The following is a 24,601-nucleotide window of genomic DNA, read 5'->3' as shown; positions in this document are numbered from 1 at the left end:
GAACTGTGTGTCAGTGATAAGGCTTAAATGTTCAAATAAAACACACAATTATATTGATGTCTGAAGCGACTTTTTGAGAGGTGTGTAATCATTATTTGAGGGCTTTTCTCAGAAAATATTGATAGACAGTTAGTAGTTTCGTGTAAATGGTATTTCACTGAACAGCAAACAGCTGGACAGACACTGACTGCATAGCTGGAGGATAAACCTTGTGACAAGAAACCTCATGGACAAATCATGCAGATTAACTGATGTGTCCTGAAAATGACTACATTTGTTCCAGAAGTGTAAAAAATGATGTCACTTAGCAATGTTCTGTGACGCCAGCAAGCTGTGATATTTAATATACTGTACATTTTTGTATACAGAGTATCAGCAACTGTTATCTTATTTGCTTTAAAACAATGTTACACTTTTGCTCCCATTGATCTTTGAAGGAAGATACACTACTGTAGGATTAAACGCAGTGGCATGTATGCTCAGATATGAATAAAATATTTAAAATGAATAAAAATCAGGAGGATAGACTTCTTATAATAAAGTGTCTGAAATTCAGTGACGAGCAATACAGTTTATGCATTTTACACTTTAATTCTTTGGTGATCCCACAACTTTAAATATGTTCTTGCACAAATAATGACTCAAAATATTTGAACTGAAAAAAATGAGTACAAACTTTCATGCATTCACAAAAATGGAATGTCTAATGAAATATTACAAACATTTACATCTTTACTTTACATCACGTTGCACTGGACCATCAAACTATTCACACAGAACAATTACAAAAACAGTATACAATCGGAAATGCAAAAACTTAAAAATAACCACATTTCTCAGAGCATAATTAGACCTGTTATTGAAAGTAGTGCAACTGTTATATTATTCATTTGACCCTTTACTAACGGAGAAGTCTGTGAATGAGAAAATACCTAATATACAATGTGACAGAACGGTCTTTTATTTTGTTAGACCCTCTAAGGATGAGTGGAGAAGAGGGGAGTTTAGCGACGGAGCCAGATCCAGGAGTTGACCAGCCAGAACGCAACAGTAAGGGAGTACAGGACCATTTCCCGCTTGGCTCGCTCTTTATTCTCGTGCTCCAGTAGCTGCAGTCTACGATTCAGCTTGATGATCTGGTCAGTAAATCAAAACACGTGATTCATCATGCAAGAAAACTGAGAGGGAAAATTACAATAACAGTATTTTTACCGTAAAATAAAAATAAAATACAAATATTATTAGTAGTAGTAAAATATAAATAAATAAATATATATATTTATATTTTACTACTAATAATAATATTTTTATTTTGCAGAACAACAATAAAACTACAATACTAATTAATTTGTCTTCATTCTGTGCTTTCAAACATTAAACCATATATAGCTTTTATTTTGGCGGATAAAACGCAGGGAGACCTTAAAGCTTTTCTTTTGTTGACAACAGATTTCTAAACGATTATAATTATACATTTTGGGAAGATTTTCATCTCTGATCAGCATCTCTGATGATGCGTTTACTGGCGCGAGGGTGGGACAACCCGTCACTCACATGACATCACAGCAATGGCAAACCACAACCATCCAATCAATTCCTGATGGAGAAAATCAAGTCCAGTTCTACATGTTTTTCTTGTTTCAGAAGCAGTTTCCCTCAGATATATATGGAAGCTCGTTTCTGCCACGGAATAAAACATTTTAAAAGGTAATTGCGACTATTTTCCTCACAATTGCGAGTTTACATCCTGCAATTTTGTCTTTTTTTCCTCAGAATTGCTAGATTTGAACTTGCAACAGCGAGTTTATATCTTGCAATTATGACTTTTATTCTTTGCGATTTATAAAACAGATGTTTCCCTCAGAATTGCAAGCTATAAACTGGCAATTCCGTGTTAAAAAGGGTAAGAATTGTGAGATATTAAGTCGCAATTAGCTTTTTTATTTTTCATTCAGTGGCGGAAACGAGCTTCCATGGATATACATCACAATAGGGAAGAAAAGAAGTATTGCAACTTCCGTTTCATGCCGCCTTTGAATGTATTTGAAAATGCAGCTATTTTTTTTTAAATGCAGCCATACTTTTCTCGTAGGAAAATACTAAATAAGGAAAAACCACATCCCTGACTTATGGACATTTTGTTATGGACACAAGAGTTACAGGCAGAGGAATTCGACATTACCTGTCGTCGCAGTGAGGCCGCGTCTGTTAAGACAGCATCATCAGCTGTGTTCTCCAGACCTAGATCAAAAGTCACAAGAGCTGTCCGACTACACACACACACACACACACACACACAAAAACATTTGATTAGAAGCGTTTTTTTTTTTAATTCCCTTAAAAATGTATTAAATAATGCTGAATTTAGACAGCTTAAAGGTGCAGTAAGCGAAACACTGTTGATATTTAAAATCACGCCCCCCACTACTGATGGGCTACAAGTGTGTTGTGGTGCTCGGTCCGATCCACTTTCAACAGCCTTTCTCAGAAATCGCTTACCGCACATTTAATAAGCCCGCATTTGACTTTGTTCTACTATTCACACACACATTTATACTTTACATATGCATAATTAAAGAGATGCATCATCTGGGTAGAGCCCACCTGCGGTGGCTGTCGTCCAACACCTCCAGGACCTGTTGGTAAGCCCTGCGAGTCGTGCTCTTGATGTAGGCAAGGACACCAGTGGCACTGTTTAAGTTCTGACCGTCCTCAGGGCTGATGAGAGGGGGACAAGTACGGACAGGAACACGGGATGGAGACGGGCTTGCACTAACAGAGAGAGACGTGATTGTGACGCATGAATCACACACGGACAGACTTGCAGACAACACAAGTGTGGCTAGACTCACTATCTGATATAAAAACACAAAATGTCTAAATGGGTCTACATAACATTTCCAAACAGAAATCCACAAAGTAGAAGTCACAGAGCAGTTAGCTGTATGTGCAGCTTGATTTTCGCAATTATAAAACTATATAGTGGAAAAACAAATCCTACTGTTTTATTGCCACATTTATTTTTTTAATTATTATAATGCATGCAGGGTTTATACCCTCATATTCATTTGTGAACCAAAAAAACATTTAAAATAAACTTAAAGGCAAAAATTGGCACTTCATTGAACGTAAAATTTTGACAAAATGGATATATTGTCTCAACTGCCCAGTAAGAAAATGTATTTATATATCATGTATTTATACATTTCTTTTTTTTTTTTGTGAAAAATCATATTAAAATGTGAGCATCAAATATGATGCATCAGGCTTTTGAGGAATTTTTATTTGTTCATTTCTTAATCATCATTGCATTGCACTGCATGTGTGTATACTGTATATTAAATAAACTGTTTAATAAAAAATAAAAAATAAATATATATATATTTTCAGGGTTAAGAATTAAAATGCGTCGGAAAAATATATGATCAGATATCAACTAATTATGCACATACTGTAGTTTCACAGTACCAAGTGAGAGGGTTAGTGTATTTTTAACTCACAAATCATGTTTGTTTATCTGTCCATTGCGATGCATTGTTGAGTTCTCACTCCTACAGCGCTCCCGTCTTGACCTAAAGTGAGATCGCATCTGTGAAGAGAGGGACAACAGCTCTCAACTTCAGAAGTCAGGATGACAGGATTATTGAACGTTTTTTATTTTCCTGATTTATTTGTTACCTCGTCTCTTGAATGGGCAGTGGAGTTGCTTGCTGGCTCTGAATCTGGCTCTGGCTCGAGGAAGTCCAGAGGTTGATCATTGAGGGTAAGAACCCGTGGTGGGGTCTTCATTTCAACCGTCTCTAGTGGTGTGGACTGGATCAAATCCAGATCTCTGGGTCTCCCGAAGCGGGCGTCATTGCTATCTCCTTGATAAGTTAAAATTGGCCATTAGTTGGCTGTTGCTTTTTTTAACATTTCATTTACTTAAACCTACACCATGACTTTGCTAATACCTGCAATTACAATCCTTTCAGGCACATGCATCATAGTACTGTGGGATACGTGCAGAAGGGGACCAGACGGTTCCTCTGATGAGCTGGAGGAAATCTTTAGCCTCTCTGGGATCCGCATCTGCTGACTGATGCCCTCTGTATATTCTAGCTCATAATGGATGCGGTTTATCTCTGCCATATCAGCAGAGATGAAGTCAGTCTCACTCATTCACCTAGACAAGCATAGAGAACCACACAATCAATTATCCACCATTCTCAAGATTTGTTTTACTAACATTGTTTTGATCAGAATTGAACAAATCTATACTGCAAGGTAGATAATGGATTGGTAATACAATTTCGAATAACCTTAATGATAATATCAAACTAAAAATCATTATATCGAATGGGGGTTCAGATAATTGTAGTAAAATCGCCTCGAATGCGTGTATGTACACTGAAAATAAACATAAACGAATACGCTATGTACACTGAGAACCATTTAGACATCCGTAATGAAAGCTCTTTCATGTTTTACACACAAATTGGTAGGAATTGATATCTCCGACATGTTAGGATAATAGCAACAGTATCATGGACCTTAGTGAAACCTCTTGCTGTTGTTTACATTTCAGAAAGAAATCAGTACGTTTGTCGAAACAGTAATACTGGAAAGCAGTGCAAAAATCTTGGATATTTACCCGTTTACTCAATGACTGTCTGCACCTCGATTGCAACAAATGTGTCGGATTCAGATTACAGCCTCATCAGGCTATAAATATTTCCATCTAACCACTGCAAGTCGCGTTGGTAAGCAACATAAAATGTACAGCTGTACAATGATGTGCTCTCTGCTGCTAACTGTCTAGTGGCTAATTAACGCGCTCACTAGTTTTTAAAGAATTTAATTGTTGCGAGTGATCATAATTAACTGCATTTATTTGTGTAATGTTGTAAACACACACACCGTCAGAAGTCTATGTGATATCTTTATTTTAACAATGTTTATCGGCTCGACATTGCTGGAATCACTCATTTCCGGTTAGCATTTTCACCAACTACGATCTCTTTGCCATGTAATGAGTCACGAATTTATGAATCCTACTATGGGGAAAGCTTGGCTTATGAATAATAAATAAGATGACGTCCCTGAAAGCTTGAGCAAGGTTACCAAGCAACGTCGGCAGATCCTAATTAATCTATATATAACTTAAGGGTCATTTTATGTCCATTTTTCTGTCCCTAGCCTTACAGAAATATTACACATAGGCTAAAAACACGTTAGAATTACAATTTCTTTACATTTTAAAATAAAACAATATGTTATTTGAACAATTACACCTTCTTGAGCCATCAAGTGGCAATATTAGATTTTTATTAATTATATAGAATTCCAAGCACCGCAGAAGTGCCCGTCCCCACAGTCATCTACAGAGGGAAAATGCTTTATTTTGAGGTCAATAACAGGTTGCTACACCATTTAAAATACAATAATACATAACTATCTTCATTATAAATTTGATAATATTTATTCTGCTTTTTTAAATGTCATTTACATAATATATTAGATAATTAATATAGGCTACATAATATATTATGTAAATGACATAAAATAATGCAGAATAAATATTATACAATTTATAATGAAAGTGGTCCCCTGGTTGTGTCACTGGTGTTACCGTTAAACAAAAATCTCTTATTTTAAAAATCACACTGATGACATCACTTGACATCCTTCTTCCCAATTTCCTGAATATCTATGAAGAAAGGCCCATAGTAAATCCACTGTCTCTTTTCAGTTATCAGAAATAGGCTATTATTCTCATTTATTTCATATGAAGCTTTTAAGTTGAAGTCACTGGTATGGCCTACTTTATTGTTAGGGAATTGTAAAAAAAAAAAAAACAGAATACAAATGGATTAAACTACTTCATTTAGTTAGTATACCATGATTGACAACATGGGGTTTGATACCTTGCAGCAACCATTTTGTAAAATGAATTTTTCATGAAAATTCTTTCATGCCTTTCTTATGATTCTTCACCTTTCTTATGGGTAACACCAGTAACACCAGTGACTCCCATTTATAGATAAACTTTATTCAAAGCTATTCATTTAGATTGTATGCCAAATGTAACAATTTAGTCTCATCTACTTAATTATAGTTGAAGAATAATGATATTTGGTCGTATGCATGTCATTGGTGATTAATTTGTGTCACTGTCTTTTCTTCTGTATAATAAATGTGACATGATAATAATTTTACATCCATTTAATTCTGCTACACTCAAAAGTATCAGAAAAAAATGGTACATGCAGACCCCATGTACCATATATTAAATAAATGCACAAAAATATAAAAAATCATTAAGCTTGCTGTCATTTAGGCATGTGTATTCATAAAGTCAAAAGGTAATCTAATAATGTAGTCTAAGTTTAAATGTTAGAAAAATAAATGCATTTTAAGACATCTTGTCATACCAAAAGTGGACGTTTCTGTAGAATAACCCATAACAATGCCTTTGCAATAGTGAACTATGTGAGCCTCACAGTCACAGGTCTGTTTATCACACGTCACTGAAACACATAACCAGGAAATACTTTGTCATCTGTGGAAACCGAAACGTAAAGGCGGGCATATTGCAGGTTACCCAGTGAGCCAATGTAGCTATAGAACAATAATGTAAGTGTTTAAGTGTTGTCAAGCTGTTGCATGTGTGTCTCTATTTGGGTGCAACGTAGGCTAATTTAGCACAGGCTTATATTTTACCAAATGGCCGAACCTCACCGGCTTGTACTTGAGACAGGCGTCTATATGAGACCTAGTGAGAATTCACCCTGTGCTGCAATATTAGCTTTACATTAATTTAATTCTCAATTCATTCAGTTAACGGACGCTCTGAGATAAAGTGAATTCAGACTGCAGTGCAGACTATAAGCAACGTATTTAATTGTACAGTAGCCTACAATCATAACATAGCAGACATGATCTTAATTCCATAATTTCTTTAAACACAACAATATTGCTGGCCATAAACTGAAGTGCGCGTCCGGTGTGCGATAGCCTACCTCGAGTTGTCATTGACGCGGCGCTTCTCGTCCGGTGTGCTATACTTCGAGTTGTCATAGACGCGGCGCTATCTCTCTCTGCCTGCCTTGCTTGCGGTAACAGCTCCCGCCCAAATGGCTCTCTTGCAGGGGCTCTCTTGCGTGCGCAATCTGCACCATAGAACTGGCTTAAACAGACGCTCTGACGGGTTTTAGAAGATTAAATACAACCCGAAACTAAAAAAACAGACCAGGCCTCTAGCCTATTTGAAACCGTACTTAATTTATCCAAACCTAGCCACACCAGGAGTGTAAAAGAGACGGGCATCTATTTGGGAGTCGGCTATTATTTGAAGTTTTACGGTATATATACAGCGAAATGGCAGAAAGTTTTTCTCAGGACCAGTTCAGCTGTCCAGTATGTCTGGATGTACTGAAGGATCCAGTGACCATTCCCTGTGGACACAGTTACTGTATGAGCTGTATGACAGACTGCTGGAACCAGGAGGATCAGAAGCTAATCTACAGCTGTCCTCAGTGCAGACAAACCTTCATTCCTAGACCTGCTTTATGTAAGAATGTTATGATTGCTGAGATGGTAGAGAAACTAAAGAAGACAAATTTACAAACAGCCTGTCCTCCTCAAAGTTACACTGGACCTGGAGATGTGGGGTGTGACGTCTGTACTGGAAGAAAATACAAAGCCGTCAAATCCTGTGTCGAGTGTCTGAACTCTTACTGTCAAAGTCATCTTGAACAACATGAGAGTTTCTTTAAAGACAGGAGACACAATCTGATGGATCCCACTAGACGACTCCAAGAGATGATCTGCCCAAAACACAACAAACAGCTGGAAATCTACTGTCGTACTGACCAGCAGTGCATTTGTTATCCATGTTTGATGGACCAACATAAAACCCACGACACTGTAACAGCTGAAACTGAGCGGACAGAGAAACAGGTATGAATGGAAATCAGTGTGTGCCAATGCTAATGCTAACAACAATAATAAATGCTAATGCCACAGTGTTGTGATTCCTGCAGTTTTATGTAATATTTCTGAGCTTTAACAGCTTTTTTGTTTTCCTACAGAGGCTTTTGGGAGAAACACAGAGAAAGTTCCAGCAGGGAATCCAGCAGAGACAGAAGCAGCTCCGAGAACTGAGGGATGCTGTGAAGTCTCATGAGGTTACAAGTTTTGAGCAGTTTAATGACACTTTCATCTGCACTAAATCTACTTGTGGGTCTCAAGCTGTGTGAGGCAGCAGTAAGAGTTTTTTTGTGATCTGTGTCCTCCTGACAGGGCTCTGCACAGGGAGCAGTGGATGAGAGTGAGAGGATCTTTACTGAGCTCATCCGCTCCATTGAGAGAAGGCGCTCTGAGGTGACAATGCTGATCAGAGATCAGGAAAAGGCTGCAGTGAGTCGAGCTGAAGGACTCATGCAGCAACTAGAGCAGGAGGTCGATGATCTGAAGAGGAGAGATACTGAGCTGGAGCAGCTTTCACACACAGATGATCACGTCTATTTCCTGCAGGTGACCCAATGACGTATAAGCTATGTGTCCTGTATTTGTTCAAAATACATTAAAAATACAATTCACTGATACAATGACTTCAATACACCTCTGCACTGCAGACCCTCATTACTGTGTCAAGGTCAATAAGTCTAAGTTAAACTAGGTTCTCAGTCAGTCAAGTCACCCCAAAACAGACTACTCTATGGGCAATTCCACCCTCATGTGACCTCTCTTTTGTCACACTGCTTCATCAAAGTTTTAACAGATACTTTTGTGAAGTACTACCACGATGTCACTACACCAAATATAGCTTATGTGGTTAGACAAGCAGGGGCTGTTTTATTGGAATCACTTGGGTAGGAATATTCAAGGGTTGCGGGGGCATTGCAGAGCATGTTTAAGTCTTTTTCCCTTGGAGTTGTCTGAAAACGTATGTCCAGTTAGCCGGTGTAACCTTTGTTTTCTGAGGGAAAGAAAGAACATCCAGTTAGCCGGTGTAACATCCAGTTAGCCGATGTAACCTCGGTTTTCTGAGGGAAAGGAAGAACATCCAGTTAGCCAGTGTAACATCCAGTTTTCTGAGGGAAAGGAAGAACATCCAGTTAGCCAGTGTAACATCCAGTTTTCTGAGGGAAAGGAAGAACATCCAGTTAGCCAGTGTAACATCCAGTTTTCTGAGGGAAAGAAAGAACATCCAGTTTTCTGAGGGAAAGAAGGTAGACGCAGACCAGAGGTACCCTAGAATTCTAGCCATCTTTCAGAGCTATAGGCTAATTCTAAGTATGAATGTGCCGCCAGTTCCCGCTGCCGAAGGTATGTTTTTAAGAAGAGCTTCAAGGTCCAATGTCGTCATGAGTTCTGTCAGTTGATGCTTAGTACTGTGTTCTCATTAGCCCATATACAAATAATCACAGACAGGTTCAGCAAGAAGATTGATCTTAAGGTACTTGACACATATTCAAGTTTGGCCTGAATGTCTGGGCTACTCTCCTGTGTCGATTGTCCAGTCTGTAGAAGTACGCAGATGAATGGACAAGGGGAGCCCAGTCAGGAAATCCTTGATTTGATGGTAATCCACTGCTGATTGGAAACTCAAGTTTTCTCTAGGAATCTAAAGCTCTTGTCATGTTATTCTTTTTTATCTTTATTGTACATATTTGTGTCTTTTTCTGTAGAGGTTTCAGTTCATCGCTGCACCTCCTGAATCTGCAGACTTACACATATATGAAGACATCACTGGGAGTTCTCTCTTCTCTTTTCAAGATGTGGCAAAGTCAATCTCTCAACTGAAGGAAAAACTAGAGGGTTTCTGTACAGAAGAGGTAGAAAAGATCTCTAATGGAGGTAAAGTACCTGTAGGACATTAATTTACTCTCAGAAATAAGTCTGGCATCATGAAACATGTAGAATAATCAAAAATCACTAAATATATATTTTTTACGGAAATTGCAATTATGTCTGTTTATTTCTTTTGTTTAGTAACTTGCATTGAAACTCCCACTAATGAACCCAAGACCAGGGAACAGTTTCTTCAGTGTAAGGCATTTTAAAGAAGTACACACACACACACACACACAGACAGAGAGCCCTTTAATTATGCACGTCACATGTAAATTCAAATACATTTGATTGTAAATACACGAAACAGACTCACACACTTAGAAACATGTATGCATTAACTGATTGTGTTTTTATCTCCGTCAGATTCTCATCCGCTCACTCTGGATTCAAACACAGCAAATCGTTTCCTCCTTCTCTTTAAAGACAACAGTGTGGCTACTTATACTAAGACACCTCATCGCTATCCTGCACATCCAGACAGATTTGATTGTTGTTTGCAGGTGTTGTGTAAAGAGAATGTGTGTGGACGTGGTTATTGGGAGGTTGAGTGGAGTGGGAGTAAAGGTGTTTTTATAGCAGTGTCATATAAGAGCATTGGCAGGAAGGGAGGGAACAGTGAGTATGTATTTGGATTTAATAATCAGTCCTGGGGTTTGTTCTGCTCTCCCTCCAGTTACTTGTGCAGGCACAATAACATAGAGATTGAGCTCCCTGTGTCTTCCAGATCCTCTAAAATCGGAGTGTATGTGGATCACAGTGCAGGAACTCTGTCCTTCTACAGCGTCTCTGACACAATGACCCTCATCCACACATTTCAGACCTCATTCACTCAGCCTCTCTATCCTGGGTTTGGGTTTGATTTAGGGTCTACAGTGAAATTGTGTCATCTAACAGTGTAGGTGAGAGATTCTTCACAGAAAAGTGTCTTATTGAGTATTTGAAATTGTATACACTGTAAAAAAAAAAAAAAAGTACAATCAACTTGGATGTTTAAGTCATTTCAACTTAAACTACATTAAACTGACTTTAAAAAACGAGTTGAATCTTGTATACCTTATGAAAATAGTTGAAATGTTAAAACATATGTTGTCATAACTTATTAATTATATCATTTTTTACAATGTATAATATACTGTCAGTTCAAAAATTAATAATAAAAAAGTTTTAAATTATTTAAAATACCACACAGGGTAAAATTGTGGATTTTTTCCCCCATTATTGGTGGAAGCAGTGAAAATGTAGGCTACTTTCACATTTTGGTGGATGAAACAGACATCTGAAAATTGGGCAGTTACTAAAACCTTACTAGATGTAAAATAAAGGCTAATACATTTTAGTAGTTCATGCGTGTCTGCGGTCACTTGAAAGAAATAATCAACTTTGATCTACAGAGCTCCAGCAGTGGGCGCTGCATTCACGTCTAAATGAAAGATTCTAATTTATCAAGTGGCCCTTGTATTTGATTAAGCTGTTATGATTTGATTTTACATCAATATGAATCCTGGAAAAAGTATCAAAGGGTCCAAAAAAAATATTGGAGCAGCACAACTGTTTCCAACGTAGATAACGAATCAGCATATTAGAATGATTTCTGAAGGATCATGTGACACTAAAGACTGGCTTAATGTTGCGGAAAATTCAGCTTTGCATCAGAAATAAATGAATAAATTGTTTTCAATTGTAATAATGTTTAATATTACTGTTTTTTTCTGTATTTTTTATCAAATAGGCTACATGCAGGCTTGATTAGCATAAGATACTAATTTAAAAAACATTAAAAATAGTAATCTTTCCAACCTTTTGACCGGCACTGTATACCAAGATAAGAATTTGGTGTACATCTTGATTCAAAATTCTGTCATTTTATGAATTTTTCAAATTCTCTGTATTCCAGAGTCTGCCTGGAACAGCAGTTTATCTGATTTATTCTGATTGCTTATTATGCTATAAAATAAGTATCATCTATAATTGGTTTGCTAGTTGAAAAATAAAACAAAGTACAAAGCCACCAGAATTTACACATTATTATTATTATTTACATTATTACATTCCCAAATAAAGCCTAAATGAATAGTTTGTCTTGCTGGTCTAGTGCACAGTCTACTAAAACGTTCTTTGTTATTAAATCGAGACGGAAATCGAATCATTTGTTGATTACTAGATTATGAAAGATTTTATTTATTTATTTTACTTTATTGCATAATTAAGCATTGGACGTAGCCTAGGCCTGGCCTACTCAAGTTTATTGTAAATAAAAAAAAAATAGTTTGGGATTTACAATTAAGAATCTTTGTAATAACACTTCTAAAACCTCAGTTTGTCCCTGACTGTATGTTTCCCGGAGCTGGATGTTTTGGGCAGATATGTTCGTGACGTGACAGAACGTACAGTCAGTCCTCCTGACGTAATGTCGAGCTTCCCAGCGGCGGCGGTCAGTCAGTGCGCGAGAGCCAGGATGAAGAAGTGAAATCTGATGAAGAGAAGCGAAGAGAATCCGAGCTCTTACATCTGGACGAAACCTCTCATCTGCTCACAGAATTCGGTAAGTTATCTCACAGCTACCCGCTCTTCGGAGAGAGTCTATTCAGCCTATTTTATTTTCCCATGCGTGATACATAGGTTCAAGGTTGAGTCAGGATTAATGCCAAACAAACAGAGTTTGGTCAAAATATGCATCTTACTGACTGAAATAAAAGGCTTCACTCTTCTTTCTGTGTTTGCCAACAATTACGCAATATATTTACTAACCAGCAATGAAGCTTGATAGCATATCATCTGGCTCAAAACACTTATTTACAGATGTTTACACGACCGAAAAGATAAAGATTAATTTAGGGCTAACGCAAACTACTACAATATGTTGCTAAACTTTTATGCTTTGTCAATGAAATAATCAACATGTGAATGAAATGGCGTACAGTTTATTAAACGATCTTGTGTTTAGGGCTCACGTCAAATTAAATCACACTATGGGTCTTAAAGTTGTTGTAGAAAATAAACAATCAAAGATAAACTGTTAAAAGCGTAAACCATCATGGGTGTGTTTGACACTTTCGTCAACTGAGAGCTTGTTGTTTGTTTACCTCGTGCTCTGTTTGTTTGGGTTCGCTGCTGTCATTATTATATGGGTGAGCTTTTTTAAAGTAATAAGGCTAAAACATCATTCTAAGTTTAAAGAATTTGTTTATTTTATTACATGTAGACTGATTATTTGTCCTATTTTTTAAGCCTGTTGAAAGCCGTAAAACATAAGAATTAGTTATTTATACTGGGAAAAAAAATCTTCAGACTATTAAAATATTTCACACAAAGAAAAATATGATTATTCTAAGAAATGTTCAAAGAAAGGTTCTTTGGTGAACTCAAAATGGGTCTTAAACTGCATTGCTACAATAAAAAAGAACCTTTATTTTTAAGAGTTTATTTTAGGTTTTGTGGCTGGTCATCATTTTATAAAATACAATTTACTTTATTTTACTTTCTTTTATCCAAATACTCTATATATTCACCTAATTAATATGAGGCCAGAAAAATGATCATAAATACAGTGATAATTATAAAATATTATAGCATGTCACATTGCAAGGTAGCCTACTGCAAATCACTATTTTAAATGTCAACTACTTTCAGTTTTTGTAACAAACACACACTGATGATGATAGAAAGCTATTAAAGCCGTTATCACTGGATACTTGATTGGATTGGATCCAGAGTTAGACGTGACTTCTAATCTGAGCGTCTTTTTATTTCAGTCTCTCGTTAGCTGTTATAAAGTCATGAACTGAATGATGTCTTATATAGGTGTTAAAGTGTCATTTTCAGTCAGTGATCCTCAGGGAATCCTAGGTTGCATTCCTGGTGCAGTGTCTATAAACCAGTCTATCTTGACCACATTCCCATCTAAACTGGACATTCATCTGATGTCCTTCAAGGTCCCATGACCTGAAGGTTTAAAGGCAATGTTTTGGTCACATTCCTCTGTCCTCGCGGCCTCATTCTTTCCCACCCCCTGAACATTTCTGCTCGGTGGCCTTAGAGGTCACAGACACTTCGGAGCCTAAGTCAAAAGCCAGCTATGAGAAAGCTGGACTCCTAAACATGCATTTGGTAATGAAACTGAAAGTCAACCTCAGAAAGTCTGTCATTGCTATCATACAACTGACTTCTTTTTCATGAAGTAAATTCCACTTTTTTGATGTCCTAGCTGAATTGATACAAAAATACAATAAAATACGTCACTATGGTGAAGTCCGCATTAAACAACATTTTCAACCAATATTGTTTCTCTAAAATTGACCTTATTTATATATATGTACTTAATTTATCAAATATAATTTATTCCTGTGATGCAAAGCAGCATTTTATCCTATCATAATATTCTGATTTGATGCTCAAGAAACATTTATTATTATTATCAGTGTTGAAAACATTTTGTTCGATTTAAAGGGGTCATGACGAGACTTCAAATTAAAGGTCTTTGAACCGTTAAAGCATTCTGCAAGTTTCATAGCTTAAAACGTACTCCTTATTATAAACAAAGCATTTATTTAATCAAGCTCCAAAAACAGCTTGTTTTGATATTGTGGGTTCTGTAACATCACATGGGCAAATACATTTGTATATGACTGCCTCCTGAGCAAGACATTGGCTGCAACCGAAATCAAAATCGCACACTTCCCTACTAGTAGGCGAAAAACAGTATGTGACTGACAAAGAAGTTTGTCCGAATTCTCAGTACTTGGATAATAACCGGATGGCGTACTTCCGGCGAGATTCTGAAGTGTGCATAAGATGACCACTTAAATATCCCATGAGGCCACGGGAGAGGATATGTGAGTGGCAGTGAAGTGACGTAACTGACCCTGGTAAGTCACATGACATTGACAGAAATAAAACGCTCAACGTTTCTTGGGGTCGACCCAAGATTATTATATATTATTTTTAGCGTGTTTGCTGTACACCTTGTCACATAGCAGCTTTTCAACATTGTTTTGTTTTTTGTTATAAGTCAGATATGACAAGGAGGCAGCTTCTCGCAATGCAAAGTCAATGGAGACGGTTGGATTGTCCAAGGGTGTGGGGGCGTGGCCTAAATGCGCTCTGTCTCTATTGACGAATAGTTATACATCATCGCACAATAGGCCCCACCCACTGGCATTCAGCCGCCTAACGGCTGACATTTGCCGACACTGAATGTGAGCGTGAGCAAATAGAACCCATTATAATCACTAACGCTGTCTACACTGGATACAGTATACAGATGTGCATTCAGCTTCTGACATTCTCCACACGCTTGAGTCTGTCGACAACAGGACAAATGGAAGAGAGTGTAAGAGCTTTCTCTTTGACGCGTCCAGTTTAAACAGCTAGTTTGCGTCTCTGCACAGACTTCAGAAGGATCCCAGCAGAAACAAGCAGCTTTGAAAAAGTTGTGTTAAAAAAGTGTTTAGATAAGTTGAAGAAGAACCCTTGGGAGAAACCGAGGCTCAAGTGAGATCAGGTTTTAATCAAGATGGCATTGGTCCGGTATTAAGTTATACACTCTCTGTGCAATCAGTCTTTAGTGGTAATTCAATCTGGTTCCTCCTGCTTCTAATTTACCACTCTAGGGTGATTAGTAAGCCAGACCAACTGGCTAAGCTGCCACTTTATCAGCACGAGCTTAGAGCTTATGAAAGTGTGAGTCCTTGTGTGATTGGCTGAAAAGACGAGGTTTGCTGGGTGGCCTTGTGGTGCTGGAGACATGTGCAGTTGTGTCCCCTGGCGGAGCCTTTAGGTCAGGGGTCTTGCACGGTGACCATCTGGACCTTTAGGGGGTGGTTTCCTAAGATGCGGCCTTTGTTTGCCCAAAACAATTGGAAGTTAATCTGGAGGAGATAAGAATAGCCTCTGTTACATTGCTGCCATCAGCCAGTCTTCACGTAGCGTGTAAGGAGACATCTCTTTCTCTCACTTAAAAGAGGTTTTGACTGACTGGCTTCCCTTTTTTTGGAGGGGTGGAGGAGGAATAGTGTTACTTTCCAGGAGTCAAGGTTCTGATCTTGTGCTGCCCTTTTGGTGGGTTGAACTATTGCTGGGAGATTTAACTAGAAAATTACTGATTAACAAGTCTTGATATTTTTAGTTTGTATATTCACTTTAAAATTGCTTTAAATTGTGGGAGGTTGCACTAAACGCCACTGTAGCCAAATAAATTCAAACTGTTTAATGTCATGATGAAACGGAAGTAGTGACAGATATGTCTGTCTTTGTGAGATTTTTAATCCCAGGGCCATTTAACTGTAACATGATGCAGTCTTTGTTAAAAAGTTTGGTTCACACACAAATTAAAATTCTGTCATCATTTACGATCTCTTTATGAACTTTTTAAAGTGTCAAAGTGGCAGTTGCGTAGACTCTCAATGGAGGGACAGAAATCCCTCAGATTTCATCATAAAGATCTTCATTTGTGTTCAAAAGATGAATGAAACTCTTACGGGTTTGGAACGACACAAGGGTGAGTAATTGATGACAGAATTTCCATTTTATGGGCGAACTAACACCTTAATAGGCTTTCATTCTGTCGGCAAGGCTTCAAAATGAAAAACTATTTTACCAGATGGCACCTTTTTCTCAGGTTTTGCCTGTAAAGCAAATACTTGCTATTTTCCTATTCCTATATAGTGTTTGTGTGTACTAAAAAATTGTGTGTGTGTGTTTGTGCATGTATTGTTTGAGAGAGATAGATAAGTTACACTGTTGTGCAAATCACAAATCCTATAGCTTTGCTGGCATCTTCCAATAGAAAAAGTGTTGTACTGCACCCAAACAAACTCTTACTGAAAACTTATTTTTTGAGATATCAACCTCAAATTTGGAATACAACTGGTTTACATTTGTGGCTTTGCTTTTCTAGCAGTTTTTGAGTTCAACATGTTTTATTAATTATAATATAATCTGAAAAAAAAAGTTTAAAAAGTGAAACAATATAGAGGTTTTAGTTCATGAAAATTATCTATGAGCAATATTTTATATAAAATATTGCTCATAGATAATTTTCATGAACTAAAACCTCTAATTGTTTCACTTTTTAAACTTTTTTTTTCTTCTTCAACAATGATCTGCCAGGCCTTATTTAAAATAAGACCAAACTCAAAGGGATAGTTCACCCAAAAATTAAAATTCTGTCATCATTTACTCACCCTCAAGTTGTTTCAAACCTGTATGAGTTTCTTTCTTCTGCTGAACACAAAAGAAGATATTTTGAAGTATGTTAATGACCAGACAGTTGGTGGACCCCATTGACTTCCATAGTAGGAAAAAAAGATACTATGGACGTCAATGGGGTCCACCAACTGTCTGGTCACCAACATACTTCAAAATATCTATATACAGGTTTGAAACAAATTGAGGGTGAGTAAATGATGACAGAATTAAAAATTTTGGGTGAAAAATCCCTTTAAGTCTGTGCTCCCAAGCTTCAAATGTTTGACATTTTTGTCCTCTAAGGACCTCAGAGTATAACTCTGTTAAAATTGACACACAAGGGCTAATTTCATTAAACCATTGAAATTGTGATATCATTATTCACAATGTTGCCCAATTTTAAATCATCAAAAACCATTGAGAATATGTTGTAGATATTTAAAACATCATCCAGACCCATCAACTAAAATAGTTGATGGGTCTGGATGATGTTTTAAATATCTACAACATATTCTCAATGGTTTTTGATGATTTAAAATTGGGCACACGCTGTCTATATTTTTGAAAAGCTTGTTATTCAAAATGTCATGTAAAGTTGCTCAGTATCTCATCAGTTTAAAGCTCTACACACAATGCTCTCATATCTTCATAGACATGCTTATCAAGGAAAACGGATTCAGCTAACCAGCTTCCTTGGTTGCATTTTGTCTTGTCAGCTTTTAAGTAAGACAGATACCGTCACTCCTCTTCCTGAAGCCCATTCATGCTGAGTTTAAATTCATCATGGTTCCAAAGGGCCGACTGAAAAGAGAGCCGAGGATTGTTTGCTGTTTGTTGGTTGCCAATAATTATGCAGTCCTTCACTCTAAAGCTCTTGTCCATGGTTATACATGAAACCCTTTGTCTCTGTGGGCCAGGAACCTGCAGGGAGCACACAAAGGTTCTGCTGAAAGCTGCTTGACATCTCCTACTTAGATAACACAGCTGAGCTGAATGTGACTTAGACCCTTCATTGTTGATTGATTTCTTATTTTTAGTTTTCCTGTTACCACGGTTACAGTTTTTACAAGGCCTGCCCCTTAGTGATATTAAATGTACTCTTTCTTTCTTTTAATATGTTTTGACATGACCATGTGTGTGCTGGTCTTCTTTCTGTCATAACAGAAGGGGGTTGGAAGAAAATCTAATATAAACTACATTGGATATCAATAATGTCAAGAGGGGCCGGCGTTCAGTATCCAGTATTGATCTGTGTAACACGATGATCAATCACTGAACAAAGAAGGGCAAAATCAGCACACAATTAAGTTGCTTAAATTACCATTAAAATTATAGATGCTGTTTCTCTCATTTCTTCCTGGTGTTGATTTATAGTGTCACTTTTTGGACAGTTAATCAGTTGATGGCGTATGCTTGGTGTTTATGCAGTTGTTTCGTTTTTGTTGATCGCTGTTATTTAAATATAGTCAGGTGAATCTCACAAAACCTGTCAAGAACATGCCCAGGTTATAATTGACCCCAAAATCCAAAGGAAAAATAATAAAAAGAAAATCATATGTCTAAAGAAATTGAAGCCTATGTATTGTGACAACATATTCATGAAAATTAAGCACATTTTCCTCTCAATTGTCCATATTGAAATGGCAAAAATACTAATTTTAATGATTTCTGTAGTATGAGTCATTATACATTTTTTCATATATTATTTACATATTTATACATCATGGTATAATTTGTTGTACTGCCTTTTATTTGTGTTTAAATTACTGTATGATAATCACCATTAAGTATAATTAAAATAAAATAAAATATTATTTTAATGATAATTTCAAAAAAATAATCTTACAATACTAATTATCTTAATTTTCATTTGATTAAGCTTACTTAAAATTCTCTCCGAAATTTGTAATCTGTTGATATTTTTGCATTGACACAAAGGTAACACTTCTATAACTGGCTAGTTGGACACATTGAAAATAGCCAAATACTGGATAATGGTCTATCAATACTTTTATTTACAGTATATGCTAAACTAATACGTTTATTCAGGGACACATTAAATTGATCAAAAGTGACGGCAAAAGACGCGAAATATTTCTATTTCAAATAAATGCTGTTCTTTTGAACTTTCTATTTATCAAACAATCCTAAAAAAATGTATGATGGTTTCCTCAAAAATATTAAGCAGCACAACTGTTTTCAATATTTATAAGAAATGTTTCTTAAGCATCAAATCATCATATTAGAATGATTTCTGAAGGATCACGTGACACTGAAGATTCGAGTAATGATGCTGACAATTCAGCTTTACCACCACAGGAATAAATTACATTTCAATATTCAAACATAAAATAGTTTTTTTCAATTCAATAATATTTCACAATATTACTTTTACTGTATTTTTGATCAAATAAATGCAGCCTTGGTGAGCATGAGAGACTTCTATAAAAAAACATTGAATCATTTTACCGATCCCAACATTTTAAATGTATTTCGGCAACTAATACAAAAGTGGTGGCTATCATTGCAAGGCCTTGTTTTGTTGTATTGGTCAACTCTGTGCTGCAGAAAAGCAGAAAGCTGACGTGTGTACAAAGATAAAAAGATGCCCATCTTGCTGCTAAAATCCCCCCTACTGTTTGAAACTCTTGGAATAGATTCAGCAGAGTCTCAATCAGCAGGTGCTTCTCTAGACAAGCGTCCTGGTCTTTCTTAAGCAGCCGGTTCCAGTGGATTCAAGCAACAGTGCATCAGTCAAGATGACAATAGCCACATGGAGCTCTACTGCTTCTTCTTACAGTTTGCATATGGCTGGGTTGAGGGACCAGTTATGGATTTTGTTTCAAAAAGCCTCAAGATGATGATAGTGAAAGAAAGCCTATCTCAAGGAGCACAGATCAGATACATGTTGCCTCCTCCTCCTCTTGTGGCCATGGTTACCAGGTGAAGGTCAGACGAGGAGGTTCAGCTGTCAGCAAGTGAGCAGGAGAAGCCAATTGATCATTGCCATTATGTTGTTAGTTAAACGTTATTTGAGATACTCCATTGGTTGAGTTGAACTGCTTTTATTAAATGCTGCTCATCAATCTGTTAGCTGCCGCAAGCATTTCTGAGCGGTTGTTGTAAACAAAGAAATTATGGGTTTTTACAGATTTCTGGTGAAAAGTAAGAGGCTATAAAGGTTATAACTGTGGTGTCGTGTATAGCGTTTCTTGGCAGGCTGAATTTTTGGAAATCCATTTGAGTTATTATGTGTTTTTTATAGACGTTTCAGGACACACTGTTCAGTTTGTACAATTCCTGCTTATTCAGTATTTGTCTCGCACACAAACCAGCACTAGCTGAGACAAAAAAATGACTAGATGCCTAAATTATTTATAAAAGTAATAAGAAGGTATAAGTGAGGGATAATGTTGTTCATCCAGTTATCAGGACCACAATGTGAACCAGAGAGGCATCACCCTGACTGTTTATTAACCCTCTTATTACATGTCATTATACAAAATATTTGGCTACAGAATGCTGCGATTGGTGACCGGTCAGAATCAAGTATAGAGAGTGATGAAATAAAGCAGTTTAAGTTGTGAGTTTCTAAGGTTGTTTTGTATCAGTGTTGCATTTCTTAAAGGGCTAGTTCACCCAATAATGACAATTATCCCTTCATTTTCTCTCCCTCAAGCCATAGACCTATGTATTACAAAAGCATTGATTTGCTTCAGAAAGCATTTATTAATATTATTTACTTTTATGATGGAATATGCTTTTTTGGGCTTTTCTCTCAATAATTTGGTTAACACCTTGTGTTCTTAACAGTATATTTATTCTGGTTTTGCATGGCTTTTGCACATATTTTTACAAGTTTCAAAAGACTCCATACCCTTAAAATTTCCCATCTTCTCCTCTAAGAATACGTAATATTTTGCATTGTCACGCAAAAGTACATTTTTTGTCCTTTGCCTCTGTAATACTTTGACATTTATACATTTCTCTTGAATATTTTGGTTCATTGTGCCCTTAGGCAGCAGAAAACTCATATTACAAATATTTAAACTGTGTTTTCTAGCAATATAACTTTTGGTTGCTTACCATCATTGAAAAGATCTTTAATTTCCCACAGTCCTTTATGACTGTATTGGGCTACATATAAATCTTATATAAAAGAGTAATATCTTTTACTCTATAAATGTTGGTAACACTTTACAGTAAGGTTTCATTAGTTAACATTAGTTTGACTACATTAGTTAATAAACTAATAACAAACTGCACTTCTACAGCATTTATTAATATTTGTAATGATCATTTCAACATTTACTAATACATTATTAAAATCAAAATTTGCATTAGTTAACATTGGTTAATACACTTTGAACAGTTGCATTTAACAAAGATTGACAAATACTGTAGAAAATGTATTGCTCATGGTTAGTTCATGTTAGTTAATACAGTAACTACCACTGACCGAATATGATTAATATAGCTAAGTCAGCTAAGACCTAACAGAGTTTTGATTTAAATTTAGACACATGAAGCGGATTTAAAACATCATCCAACTTTTTTCACAATGTATCTCACAACTTTTTTGATATGATACAGATATTTTGTTTTCAACACAATATTATGTGAAACAGTCCGAGGTGGCAATGACACTGTACAAACTGACCATTCCTTGACCTTTAGTATCTGTCATAAAGTTTTCTTGGTGCATCTGACCATCTGTCCATGACACTCCATGACCTTTCTTTTTTTTGTCTGTCATAAATTTAATCTGGCGTTAAAAAGCATTCTTTGCTCAAAACTGCTCGATTTAAAATTAAGTTGACCTCAGCCTTGAAGTTTAATGTTATCAAATGACACACACACACACACACACACACACACACACACACACACACACACACACACACACACACACACACACACACACACACACACACACACACACACCACACACCACACACACACACCACACACACACACACCTGTGGGAATCAGCAGTGACCCCTGTCCTGTTGCAGCAGAGACCTGGCTGTCTTCTGCCTGGCCCCTTGTAAACTTTTAACCTGTCCCCTTCTTTAACGACAGGGCAAGAATGCACGAAACAATTCTTTGCATTGTCTTTCCCTGTGCGTAAAAATGACAGAGGGAGCTCGGATATTGATTGATTTAATATGAGCCAAAGCATCTAAATGTTCTCTAATTACTGATTAATATCACACTAATAGTAAAAATAAGTTAGAGATTAGTTTAAAATATGATGAATTCTTCAAGCTTTTCAATTAGTCTGTTATTTAATTTATTTGTTATTATTAATCTTTATATGTATGTATGTGTGTGTGTGTGTGTGTGTGTGTGTGTGTGTGTGTGTGTGTGTGTGTGTGTGTGTGTGTGTGTGTCCATAAGAGTTCGGGTGTCATTATTTAGCTGTGGAAAGACACATTTCAAAGAAGTGTCTGCTGCACAGTCTGGGGTTGGATTCGACATTATCTCACAATTGGATCAATGTAGCTAATTTTACAAAAGATCACATCCCCTCCCCCCTCTGAATGGAGATGTCAAAGGTTGGTGACCTCTTGCTTTCATGTGCATTGATCGTTTCTCGGGAGGTGGGCTGCTCCCCTCCGAAGCCCTTCACATCAGCCAATATATCTTTGTTTGGACCTGAAAGCCGTTTTCTTACATTTGGTCACCCTGGGGTTTATTTCCCCCCGCATGGCAAGTTTTACTGTACAAGATAAAGCAGAACCAACAGCAAAATAAATCATGTGCAGCCTTGGACGGAAACCATTTTATGAAAGGGTCTCGATTTATTAATCTTTTAAAATAATAAATAAACAACCTTATATTGGTAGTGGACATTTTTTAGGTTTTAGGTTAAAATGTATATATATATAAGGAAAATATTTTCTCGTATATTTCTAGGTTTTTCACCTTTTAATCACCTTTTTCGCCTGCAGATGTGACAAATGTTTTTTTTTTCTAATGTTTAATGACAAATATTCTCTCAGCTTAGTTTCTTTTAAAATAGTTTTACTTGAATTGTAACATGTCAGTACACAAGAATCTGGTTGGAAATTTCATCTCAACTACCTATATACTAAAACTACAGTAAAAAATAAAAAAGGATGATTTGCATAATTGAACATTTTAGTATGAATGTTTAAACTAACAATAGCTAATATTTAGAGAACAAGACCCTAGTATTAATATTTTATATTAGTGTTTTGTGCTTAATAACACTATACACAAGTATCTGACCATGATTTTGATCAAGAACCTCACCAATGTAAATGTTTAAGAACGTAATTTTGGATGGACATGTTCCCTCAGTGTCTGAAGTGGTTATGGCCCTGACATTAAGTACAAGGCTGTGAATGTGTGAACGTTATGATCCAGTGTTTACAAAGAGAGTAGATTGCAGGCATTGAATCGCAGCCCCAGTTGTTTTAGTAAGTGAACAGTTGTGTTTGTACAGTTTAAAAGGAAGGAAGAGCACAGAGGATTGTGTTGATGTGTTTGTGTTCTGGGACGTGGCACAGATGGATGCGCATCTCCTTGTCCTGTCATGGTTATCCCGGGCGCTGACGAGCAGGACGGCCCTTATCTGGAGCAGATGGGTCCTCCTCCTCTCCTTCAAAAGGCTGATGTCTTCAGCGCGCACAGCTTATCTGCACCGGCCTCCAGTCATTTGTTAGGAAACATGACTGGAAACAAATCTAAAGAGGTTGCCAGCAGCTCGGCTTGAAGGGAGACATGTCACGATGAAGGACGAGGAGGCTGTGTGTGTGCGCTGTCCCACATAACTGTAGTTCAACACTAGATTAGCAATGCTGATCTCTGCTTTTGAGCCAGGAACTTTTTAGATTAATCATAACATATGCACTTCTCTCTATTATATCATATATTAATAGGATGTCTATTGTATTGAAAAAAAATTGGTGAAGAAACTATTTTTGTACTTAGTAATTACTTTTCACAAATAATTAAATGGCGAGTAACACATTGAAATATATGTGAAATTTTGAAGTAGAACGACTGTAATAGTATTTTCTTGTGTGTGTGTGTGTGTGTGTGTGTGTGTGTGTGTTAGCAGCTCCGATTACTTAACACAGACACGCACAAAAATGTCAGAAACTGTTCTGCCTTCATGTTTAAACTGAAGTCAGACAAAGATGGAGAGACTCAAGAAGAAGTGACAACATGTAGAATGCAACAGGACGTTTCTGAATGGTTAGTTGATTCATTTATGTTGCTGATGTGGAGTTAACTATCTTCTATTTGCATATTCTGTCATGATAATCTATAAATCGCTCGTGTGGGAACTGTTGTAAGATGCACACAGAGTGACATGCGATTGCATTTGTGTTAAGTACTGTATTGCTTATGAAAAGACGGATGCGACAGCTTGAGCAGACTCACAAATGTGCTCGACTACAACTACAACAACTTTGCAGATGTTTATGCTCAAACAGCAACATTACACACTCTCTAAAGTTAGAAAAGTGAAGTCATAATCAACCATCCCTTAAAAAGCGATCTTTGTGGGCAAATGTGTTACCCTTGACCTCACATGGGGAAT

The 24,601-nt window shown here is 36.7% G+C and overlaps 3 protein-coding genes across 5 annotated transcripts in view; 2 read left to right on the top strand and 1 right to left on the bottom strand.

Moving 5' to 3' along the window:
* Positions 1–132: 132 nt before the first annotated feature.
* Positions 133–7,457, bottom strand: mffb (mitochondrial fission factor b). Of its 3 annotated transcripts, none has more exons than XM_079614244.1 (7): positions 7,002–7,457; positions 3,954–4,165; positions 3,679–3,866; positions 3,501–3,589; positions 2,605–2,772; positions 2,183–2,270; positions 133–1,136 (listed from the first exon to the last, which is right to left on the bottom strand). In XM_079614244.1, exons 2-7 carry the CDS (start codon positions 4,159–4,161, stop codon positions 1,005–1,007), a joined length of 873 nt encoding a protein of 290 aa, XP_079470370.1. In that variant the 5' UTR covers positions 4,162–4,165; positions 7,002–7,457; the 3' UTR covers positions 133–1,004. The 3 variants fall into 3 exon arrangements, with proteins under 3 accessions (XP_079470370.1, XP_079470368.1, XP_079470369.1); XM_079614242.1 differs by lacking the exon at positions 7,002–7,457 and adding an exon at positions 4,634–5,170 and having other exon boundaries at positions 166–1,136; XM_079614243.1 differs by lacking the exon at positions 7,002–7,457 and adding an exon at positions 4,900–5,173 and having other exon boundaries at positions 205–1,136.
* ftr01 (finTRIM family, member 1) lies at positions 7,360–11,017 on the top strand (the record flags this gene model as incomplete). Its single annotated transcript, XM_079614233.1, has 6 exons — positions 7,360–7,941; positions 8,073–8,168; positions 8,284–8,517; positions 9,675–9,843; positions 9,979–10,035; positions 10,204–11,017. The coding sequence occupies 6 exons, from the start codon at positions 7,360–7,362 to the stop codon at positions 10,737–10,739; spliced, it is 1,674 nt and encodes a 557-aa protein (XP_079470359.1). The 3' UTR covers positions 10,740–11,017.
* A 1,227-nt stretch (positions 11,018–12,244) lies between these two features.
* The window catches only part of greb1l (GREB1 like retinoic acid receptor coactivator), a 51,793-nt gene continuing 39,436 nt past the window's right edge, over positions 12,245–24,601 (top strand). The window contains exon 1 of the mRNA XM_079614229.1: positions 12,245–12,382. The gene's annotated coding sequence lies outside the window, so the exon portion shown is untranslated. The remainder of the gene's footprint in view (positions 12,383–24,601) is intronic.

The sequence above is a fragment of the Phoxinus phoxinus genome (assembly GCF_949152265.1).
Source record: "Phoxinus phoxinus genome assembly, chromosome: 5".
NCBI lineage: Eukaryota > Metazoa > Chordata > Actinopteri > Cypriniformes > Leuciscidae > Phoxinus > Phoxinus phoxinus.
Note: the sequence above shows the minus strand (reverse complement) of the source record. Positions and strands in the feature narration are given on the sequence as shown.

Bases quoted from the DNA above. Each gene is read 5' to 3' on its own strand.
- mffb (XM_079614244.1), bottom strand. From the start codon at position 4,161: ATGAGTGAGACTGACTTCATCTCTGCTGATATGGCAGAGATAAACCGC. The intron at 3,867-3,953 runs GTATTAGCAAAG...TAACTTATCAAG, and splicing joins TGAAAGGATTGTAATTGCAG to GAGATAGCAATGACGCCCGC. The intron at 1,137-2,182 runs GTAATGTCGAAT...TTTACTGACCAG, and splicing joins CGGCCTCACTGCGACGACAG to ATCATCAAGCTGAATCGTAG.